Raw genomic sequence first — 9719 nt, forward strand, 5'->3', positions numbered from 1 at the left:
CCTCCCTCATGTAGTGCAAGGCCTGGGCTGAATACGTTAGGTAGACCAATGGGGTGGGGGAGGGGGAGGGGGAGGGAGGGGGAGGGGTGGGGGATGGGGGAGGGTGGGGTGGGGGAGGGGGGAGCTTGATGATGGAAAGACAGATGGATGAACGTGCTCTCTCTCCAGACCCACATTCCGGAGGCTGCTGGACGATTGAACTCAGGTCCTGAGTTCAATTCCCATCCAAAAGGGCTCACCCCAAGATAATCCCCTAAAGGCGCCCTTTCTGGTGAAGACTTGGGGGGGGATGGTGTGAGCACCGAGGTGCATGCCTGTGAATGCCAGAGCACGGGAAGGGCAGGAGTAAGAGTCTAGCCTCTGCTACAATACACAGCAAGTAAGAGACTAACCTGGGCTAGAAATGGTCCCATCTCAAAAAGGAAGTTACGGTTTGACAGCTAAATGGATAGTGAGATGAGTAAAAGCAGGGTTTTCACAGGGGGATTCAGGCACTGGGCATGTGACAGGCTGTGGAAAAGTCTTTCAACTTTCCTATATGTTTAGAATCATATATACATATCAAGGCCAGGCATGGTGATGCACATCTTTAATCCGAGCACTAGGGAGGCAAAGGCAGGAGGGCCCCTGGTAGTCCGAGGCCAGCCTGGTCTAAATAGAGAGTTCCAAGACAGCCAGGGCTACATAGACCCTGTCTCAAAAATAAAAAATAAAAAATAAATCATCCAATGTGGAGGAGGGTGGAGGGGGCTCCTCTGGTGGGAAGGGAGAAAGTGGGTATCACATGACATCTGGGTAGTGGATGACATGCCTATTGTGAGACAAGAGCTTTCCAGGGCTCTGGGTTTTCCCAAGGGCAGGCGACCAGTTGACACACACCACTTTGGTTGCAAATAGCTCTGTGAAGAGTTTGGAATACCCCCTTCTGCTTCCTAAGTTCCTGTTGGGAATGCTGTCCCCCACCCCAAGATAGTGGGCCTTTCACCTGGGGTTCCCAGAGTCCTGTGCCTCTCAGCCTGTTGTTTCAGCACTTGAGAACTTGAAGCAGGATTGCCATCAGTTCAGAGCCAGCCTTGACTACAGAGTGGTCCAAGCTAGTCTGACCCGTCTCAAAATAAATAAATAAATAAATGGAAAAGAAAAGAAAAGAGAAGAGGGGCCTGGAGAGGTGGCTCAGAGGTTAAGCGCACCGGCTGCTCTTCCAGAGGTCCTGAGTTCAATTCCCAGCAACCGCGTGGTGGCTCACGACCATCTGTAATGAGATCCGGTGCCATCTTGTGCTTACGGTGGACAGGCACACATGTGGGCAGAAAACTGTATAAATAACAAAAAATTTTAAAAGAAAAGAAGAAGGGGGGAGGGAGGAAGGAGAGAGAGAGAGAAAAGAAAAGAAAACAGTCCATTGCGGTCCATTCTGTTCAGGCAGGATTGAGTCAGATGTCATAGAATTAAAATATTGGACGACCCCTGCCTAACTGGAGCAGCCTTGAGTCTTGTCTTCCTCCACGCCAGACCATAATATGGCAGCCTGAGGATAGCCCAGCCGGACATGGTGTCTGCAGGCCCGACTGAGGGGGACAGGTGAGGCTGCAGGGTTGGCTCTGAACCAAAGACCTCCCTATCCAGCCCCCTCGCCCCAGCTCCATCCCTGGCCCTTGGACCCCACCTTAGTGGTCAGCTTCCACCATGACCCTTGACCTCCTGGAACCTGCACATCCCAGGCTGGCTTGGCCACTAGCAGAGGACGGAGCAGGCAGGAGCCCACTGGGGGTCCTCGGCACCCAGGAGACACTTCTTCGGCTGCAGAGGACGCAAAGGGTGTGGCAGGTCCCAGAGCTGGATGCTCAGCATGCCAAGGCCTTTCTGGAACTGTGGCCACTGGGGGTGAGTACTCGGAGCTGGGGGTCACTTCTGACCTTCCCTATGGCGACTTGGATCCGGTAGGTGACGAACACAGCGCAAAACCTGGGCTAACCCAGAACCTAGGAGTTTGCTTTAGGAAAGGGTTTATATAGCCCAGGCTGGACCCCAACTCACTGTGAGGCAGAGGCTGACCTTGAATTTCTGACCCTCTTGTTTTTCCTACCCTGAGTTCAAAAGTTACGGGTGTACGTGTGTATGTGTGTGTGTATGTATGTGTGTGTGAGTTTGTACGTGTGTGTTTGTATGTACGTGTATGTGCATGTGTGTGTGTGCATGTGTACATATATGTGTGCATTTGTATGTGTGCATGTGTGTGTTTGTGTGTATGTATATGTGCATGTGTGTGCGCGTGTGTATGTGTGTGTTTGTGTGTGTGCGTGTGTATGTGTATGTGTGTGTGTGTGTGTGTGTGTGTGTGCACCACACTCAGCATATGCAGTTCTGGGGATTGAGCCCAACGCTTCATGCATTCAAGGCAGGCAGTCTACCAGCCGAGCTCACCCTCCAAGTCCATTCTGCAGTGGCATCGACAAACAGCTGTTCTGTCTTTCCAACAGCAAGACACCTGGCAGCTGGAGTTTCACAGTGAGGTCAGGGCTGGCTGTTCTGCAGTTCTGAGTTTGGCTCCTCCCACCTGGCCCGCGGTCCAGACAGGAAGAAGGCAGAGACCTTTGTGCCTCTGACCTGAGGAGAACATGAGGCAAAGGCCAGAAGCCAAGCTTTGAAAGCTGGGCAGGCTTGGTGGCGCACACCTTTAACCCCAGCTCGGGAGGCAGAGGCAGGTGGATCATTGTGAGTTCGGGGCCAGCCTGGTCTACAAAGTGTGTCCAGGACAGCCAAGGCTACACAGAGAAACCCTGTCTTGAAAAACAAACAAACGAACAAACAAAAAGAGGCCACATGGGAGTTACACAGTACAGCCAAGCCAAGACTGAGTACATCTACCCACGCCAATGTCACCAGTTATCCTGGAACCCACCCTCCTCCTGCCTTAGTGTCTGGAGTGCTGGAACTGCTGCTGTGCGCCGCCAAGCCCAGATGCCAATCATTGCTATTTCCCATAGCTCAGCATACTCCTGCCTAGAACATGACACTGCACAGGGGTGTGCCTGGTGGCGCATGCCTGCCATATTATTAAGGAGTTAGTCCCGGAGCTGGAGAGATGGCTCAGAGGTTAAGAGCACCCACTGGCTGCTCTTCCAGAGGTCCTGAGTTTAATTCTCAGGAACCACATGGTGGCTCACAGCCATCGATAATGTGATCTGGTGCCCTCTTCTGGCATGCAGGCAGAACACTGTATATATAATAAATAAATAAATATTTTTTTTTAATTACCGATCTTAAAAAAAAAAGAGTCAGTCACAGGAGGAGCAGGAGCTCAAAGGCAGCTTTGGCTACTTAGTGACTTCAAAGCCAGCCTGGGCTACAGTGAGACCCTGTCAAAATATACATAGATAGATGACAGATAGGATGAATTTGGAGATGATGGTTTAACTAGCAAGGTTTAGCTGCTCCCTCAGAGGGCGTTATCCTTGAGGCGCCAAGACGCAAAAAGATTGCCAGGCAGTGGTGGCGCACACCTTTAATCCCAGCACTCGGGAGGCAGAGGCAGGCGGATCGTTGTGAATTCGAGGTCAGCCTGGTCTTCATATGAGTGCAGGACAGCCAAGGCTACACAGAGAAACCCTGTCGGGGGGGGGGGGCGAAAAAAAGGCGGCTAAAAAAAAGAAACAACCGCGCATGCGTGCACCAAGCTGGGGTTTTTTTGTTTGTTTGTTTTTTGTTTTTGCTCTCGCCCCTCCTCTCCAGAGCTTCCTGGTCATAGGACAGGATCCTAGGCAGGTCCTGATGCTGAAGACAGGACCTTCGCCGGAAGACATCAACACCTATCAAGTTCAGAAGGCTGCTGGAGGTGAGGTACCTGTCCGCCGTGGTCAGTCCTCCTGAAGCTCCCTCAGTCCCGCCTTCCTCCATCCCTTAGTCTGAGCTGCTTTGCCCACCACTTCTAGCCACGCCCACTGCAGGAGCTCCCTCTCTGGTGTCTCTGCAGCTGCCCTTTCCTTACAGTCCATGCCGAGCAAAGCAAACAGGTGGTCTTTTTAAGATTCGTTTGTTTGGGGCTGGAGAGATGGTTCAGAGGTTAGGAGCACTGGCTGCTCTATCCAAGGGTCGTGAGTTCAGTTACCAGCAACCAGCCATCTACAATGAGATCTGGTGCCCTCTTCTGGCATGCAGGTGTACACGCAGGCAGAGCACTATACATACTAAATAAATCTTAAAAGTCTTTGAAAAGAAAAAATCAAAAGGAAGAAATGTAAGCGTGGCATGGTGGCTCAGGACTGTAATCTCAGGCAGAAAGATGGCCGCAAGTTTTGAGGCCAACCTGGTCTACATAGTGAGCTCCAGGCAAGCAGATGGGGGGTCAAAGGGGGGCTGCTGCTGCTGGACTCGCTATGTAGACCAAGCTGGCCTCAAACTCTCAGTGATCCACCTGTCTCTGCCTCCCAAGTGCTGGGATTACAGGTGTGCGGCACCACACCCAGATTTTTTATGATTTTTTTTTCTTTTTTTTCTCTTCTTTTTTGGTTTTTCGAGACAGGGTTTTCTCTGTGTAACCCTGGCTGTCCTGGACTCGCTTTGTAGACCAAGTTGGCCTGGAACTCACAGCCATCCACCTGCCTCTTGCCTCCCAAGTGCTGGGACTAAAGGTGTGCGCCACCATGCCTGGCTAGATTTTAAAATTCTTTATGTAGCCCTGGCTGTCCTGGAACTCACTCTGTAGACCAGGCTGGCCTACCAGAAACAGCGGGGCACTGTTTGGCGCCCCCCCCCGCCCCCCAAAAAAAGACCACTTAAGACATTTCTGATGGATCCTATTTGATGTCAGAACTGGGATGCAAACATTGAGAGAGGAAATGACGTCAGCTCCCACGGATGGAAACTTCCTGTGTCTGGGGGGAAAGGAGTCTAGGGATGAAGGAAGATATTCTCTCCTGGGAGGTCACGGGGGGGGGTCGGGGGGGGGGGAGGCTGAGCCACAGGGGTTGGGTGGAGGTGGCCAGTGGCCACCCTGTGACTTTTCTCTCTCTCATCTTCCCCCAGGTATAGCCCTAGAGTCCTCCAAACTTTTCATGCCAGACTTTCCCCATCTCCTGGCCTTTCTGTCAGCCAGCAGGTAAGGGTCACTGGTAGGGGGGGCCCTGGGGACCGCTCCCCAAGAGACCCTATCTGTACCGAGGTTTCCCTTTATCCTCAGGGACGTTTTGCCAAGGACGCTGCTCTTGCCCACTCCAACGGGAGACAAGCACACGGGTGAGGCGCTGCTCCGGGGAGGAGGAGGGCAGCTTGTTGGTCTTTTGGGTCCAGAGAGACGGGATCCGTAAAGGACCAGATGACTCCTGGGACCAGATCACTGGGTTTGAAAGACAGTGATGCTGGGAGTGGGGCACGTATGAAGTGACGCTGTGGGCCACGCGAGGCGGCGCACGCCTGTAGTCGCAGCCAGCACTCGGGAGGCAGAGGCAGGTAGATCGCTGTGAGTTCGAGGCCAGCCTGGTCTACAGAGTGGGTCCAGGACAGCTAAGGCTACATAGAGCGACTCTGTCTTGGGAAAAAAAAAAAACAACAACAACAACAACAGAAAGAAAGGAAGGAAAAAGAAAAGACGCTGTGTAGCCAGGAGTGACGCATGCCTGTAAGTCCCAGCCAGCACTCAGGAAGCAGAGACAGGCGGATCTCTGTGAGTTCAAAGGCCAGCTTGGTCTATAGAGTGAGTCCAGGACAGCCTGGGATACAGAGAGAAACTCTGTCTCAAAAACCCATTAAAAAAAAGAAGAAGAAGAAGAAAATGAAGAGGGGATGGGGCTGGAGAGATGGCTCAGAGGTTAAGAGCACTGTCTGCTCTTCCAAAGGTCCTGAGTTCAGTTCCCAGCAACCACATGGTGGCTCACAGCCATCTGTGATGTGATCCGGCGCCCTCTGCTGGCCTGTGGGTGTATGTGCAGGCAGAGCCCTGTATACATAATAAATAAATAGATCTTTTAAAAAAAAAAGAGAGAGGGAAGGAAAGTGGGGAAGAGGAGGAGGAGAAGGAGGAAGGCAGTAGTACCTGTGTTGGGAGGGGATGACGTCACCTCTGGGTGTCAACAGTATGGAGCCCTGGGAGCTCCGAGGACTATATCCGTGGTCCTGGTGCCCCTGCCCACCTGAGGCACTGTCCCTTGGGCTGCCCCTCAGGTCCCCTGCGACTTGGCTGCGTTCAAGCTGACCCTTCGGGGCCGGGGCCGGTGCTGTCTGTAGTGAACCGGCTCTACCTGGAGACGCATGGAGGCTGGGGGACAGAGCAGACGCCGCCGCGGACAGAGCCTGACCCTGACCCTGACCAGGAAAACAGCCTAGGTTAGCTGGACAGGGCCTGGGGGCACCTTAAGGGATGAGGGAATGGATGCCACCGTCCCAGCCTGCTTCTCACATCCAGCCCCCAGGAAGCCCACCCCACACCGGGTCTCCTGGGTGGAAGAGCCACCGAAACCGGAAGTTCACCAAACTGGACCAGAAGAGCAGAGTCCCGGACAACAGGAGCATCATCCTGGAGGCGGAGGAGTGCACCTCCCTAGGCCTGCTCTAGCTAACGTGGCGGAGGAGAAGGCCGAAATCAGCAACGGCGGCGACTACAAAGAGGAAGAGGAAGGCCCCGAGGAGGAGGAGGAGGAGGATGTGCTCACTGCCCACATCCGGGCCCTGGCCAGGGTCCGGAGTAGCTATGTGGCCAGGCAGTACCGAAGCCTTCAGGCACGCCTCATTTTTAATTCTGCAAATCCCGACAGGCCCGGGGACCCCGCCACCGAGCTGCTGCAGGAGGTGCGCCAGCTGCTCACTGACCTCCGGACCTACCTGGCAAAAGACCCCGACGTCAGAGCTGTCTTTGGGAACAGGGGACCTAGGGCTCCTCAGGACCAGGATCTTGGTAATGGAAGATGGAGGGCAACATCCCCCAGGGGTGTTTGTGTGTGTGTGTGTGTGTGGGTGTGTGTGTGTGTGTGTGTGTGTGTGTGTGTGTAGGCGCGCCATAACTTGGTCCTTTATGCTGGTTCCCTATGGGCAAGCATCCTTTTTTTTTTTTTTTTGAGGTTTTTTGGTTTTTGGTTTCTCTGTGGAGCCTTGGCTGTCCTGGACTCCCTTTGTAGACCAGGCTGGCCTCGAACTCACAACCATCCACCTGCCTCCTAACGCGTGCATTGCCAGCTAGAAGTCGCCCCCACCCTCACCCCCGCATCCTTAGAAGTATTCATATATTCCCCCCAAAACCCCCTAACCCCATCGACAGCTTGTAGGTGGGCCTGGAGCAGGAGACAGGGTGACTAGGGAACAGCGTGGGGTCACCACTGTCCTCACGTGCCACCCGCTCCGCAGGCCCCGCTGTGGAGGTGGCCCTGTGTCGGGCGGTTCTGGAACCCCTGAAGCCAGCCCTGTGGACCAAACTCCGAACTCTCCGAGCCCAGGAACTGCGGCGACTGCGCCGGCGCCAAATAGCCTTGCGGGCCGGGGCGGGGCCCGAGGGACAGAGCCCTGCCGCGGCCTTGCGGAGCCGCATCCACGCGCGCCTCGAGCACCTGCACGCCGCGTGCGCCCCACGCCGCAAGGTGGCGCTGCTGCTGGAGGTGTGCAGCGACGTCTACGCGGGTCTGGCTGGGGGCGAGAAAGAAGGTAAAAGACCTCTGCGCATATATAAAGCGGTGTTTTGTTTTTTGGGTTTTGTTGTTGTTGTTGTTGTTGTTTCCGAAACAGGGTTTCTCTGTGTAACCCTGTCTGTCCTGGACTCGCTCTGTAGACCAGGCTGGCCTCGAACTCACAGCGATCCGCCTGCCTCTGCCTCTCGAGTGCTGGCATTAAAGGCGTGCGCCACCACCTCCCGGCTATAAAGCGGTTTAATGGTGGGTACCCCACGCACAGGGAATGGGTAGCCCCCTGTGGTCGCAGGCTCCCATTCAGGCCTGGGGACCCCAAGGAAGGTGTCTGTGTGCGGCCTCCCCCCCCCCCCCCCCCGCCAAGTTTATGACCTGTGCTGTGCCTTCCTCAGAGCCCCTGGGGGCGGACGCGTTTTTGCCGGCCCTGACGGAGGAGCTGATCTGGAGTCCACACATTGGGGAGACGCAGTTGGATGTGGAGTTTCTTATGGAGCTCTTAGATCCGGAGGAGCTGCGAGGAGAAGGTGAGCTCCCGCCTCCAGGATGCCCAGATGCTGGCGGAGGGGGGGCACCCTTGGCGAGCTCCAACCTCCTGTGCACTCAGAAGGGGAGGTGGGCACTCAGAGGGGCCCAGAGGGCCAGTGGATGAACTCGCCTTCTCTCCTCCAGCTGGGTATTACCTCACCACGTGGTTTGGGGCTCTGTACCACATCGCTCACTACCAGCCAGACGCTGGCCGCGCGCCCCCGAGGCTCAGCTCCGAGGCCCGGGACTCCCTGCGCCAGTGGCACCGAAGGCGGACACTGCACCAGCAAACTCAACCCACAGCTCAGGTGACCACCGGTGTGGGACCCAGGTCTCGAGGGGTGGATGGCAGCGGTTGCCCCTCTGACACAGCTTCCAATCTCTCTCCACAGGCCAACTTACCCTTTGAGGAGCCGTGGGCAATAGGGGACCAGTGAGGATTGGAGTCCTCAAACCCCAGACACTCCTGGACCTTTTGGGCCACTCCTCTGCTAAGCAAGATGCTGGACAGCGCAGAGGGGCAGGAAAAGGGAAGTACCTTTTGCACCGGATGTTCCCTAACGCCCACAGCACTCCCCCGCCCCTCCCCCTCGTTCTGGTCTGCCCAGAAGTTACCTCAGTGAGGCTCTCCGCAGCAAAAGTGACCCCGCCACGCCCCCAACAGTATTACAGCTACAGCCCTCTCACCTGAGTCTCTCTGGGGCACGGAAGATTGGAAAAAAAAAAAAAGGCACAGTCCCCTAAAGATGTCTACATCCCTGATGCCATCAATGACAGTGATGCTGAACCGGGTGGAGAGGGCTTTAGAAAGACAACGTTTCTGGACCTGAGACGGCCGCTTGTTCTGGATGCTTCTGTATCCTGTGTAGTTGAGAAGTGGGCAGAGGCATGGGTGTGGCCTGAGCCCGCGCCCCCAGCAATATGGGGTCGGAGAATTACTTGAGCCCAGGAACGTGAGGACACAAGACAGTGGTGCTGAAACATAGTGGGTGCTCAGGAAACACTGGGATAGGTTGGGTTTGTTGTTGTTGTTGTTGTTTTGTTTTGTTTTGTTTTAACCAGCTTTGAAAACACCTCTGCCACAATCTCTGTGACCCATCAATGTTTCCTTATTTGGCAAAAGTGTTTATGCAACCATTACAATAATAATTATCATTATTGTTGTTGTTTTTCTTTTTTTGAGACAGGGTCTCTCTGTGTAGCCCTGGCTGTCCTGGACTCGCTCTGTAGACCAGGCTAGACTTGAACTCAGAGCTCCACCTGCCTCTGCTTCCCGAGTGCTGGGATCAAAGGAGTGCGCCACCAATGCTCAGCTTGTGTAGCCATTATTAAAGACTGGTAAAAATGAGGGACAATGTCCTGGGGATGTGTCTGTATCTCCTGGGAGCGCTCACATGATACAGGAGACAGACAGGGAGAACTGAGGGGAACAAGAAAAGGAAATGTGAGGACATGAGAAAGACATTGAAGATAGCTGGGTGGTGGTGGCCCACGCCTTTAATCCCAGCACTCGGGAGGCAGAGGCAGGCGGATCGCTGTGAGTTCGAGGCCAGCCTGGTCTACAAAGTGAGTCCAGGACAGCCA

The 9719-nt window shown here is 54.6% G+C and overlaps 1 protein-coding gene across 2 annotated transcripts; it reads left to right on the top strand.

Annotated features, from left to right (window-relative positions):
• Positions 1-160: 160 nt before the first annotated feature.
• On the top strand, positions 161-9290 carry RINL (Ras and Rab interactor like). 2 transcript variants are annotated; one of them, XM_084771076.1, is made up of 11 exons: positions 161-1581; positions 1722-1884; positions 3733-3835; positions 5026-5098; positions 5180-5235; positions 6160-6321; positions 6383-6889; positions 7336-7629; positions 8003-8134; positions 8280-8443; positions 8528-9290. In XM_084771076.1, exons 1-11 carry the CDS (start codon positions 1550-1552, stop codon positions 8570-8572), a joined length of 1731 nt encoding a protein of 576 aa, XP_084627202.1. In that variant the 5' UTR covers positions 161-1549; the 3' UTR covers positions 8573-9290. The 2 variants fall into 2 exon arrangements, with proteins under 2 accessions (XP_084627202.1, XP_084627203.1); XM_084771077.1 differs by lacking the exon at positions 161-1581 and having other exon boundaries at positions 6401-6889.
• The last annotated feature ends 429 nt before the right edge of the window (positions 9291-9719 follow it).

This window comes from Acomys minous (assembly GCF_964271855.1).
Source record: "Acomys minous genome assembly, chromosome: 20".
NCBI classification, from domain to species: Eukaryota; Metazoa; Chordata; class Mammalia; order Rodentia; family Muridae; genus Acomys; species Acomys minous.

Coding starts and splice junctions, on each gene's coding strand:
- RINL (XM_084771076.1), top strand. CDS start 1,550: ATGGTGTCTGCAGGCCCGACTGAGGGGGACAG. Junction 3,836..5,025: donor AGTTCAGAAGGCTGCTGGAG/GTGAGGTACCTG, acceptor ATCTTCCCCCAG/GTATAGCCCTAGAGTCCTCC. Junction 7,630..8,002: donor GGCTGGGGGCGAGAAAGAAG/GTAAAAGACCTC, acceptor TGCCTTCCTCAG/AGCCCCTGGGGGCGGACGCG.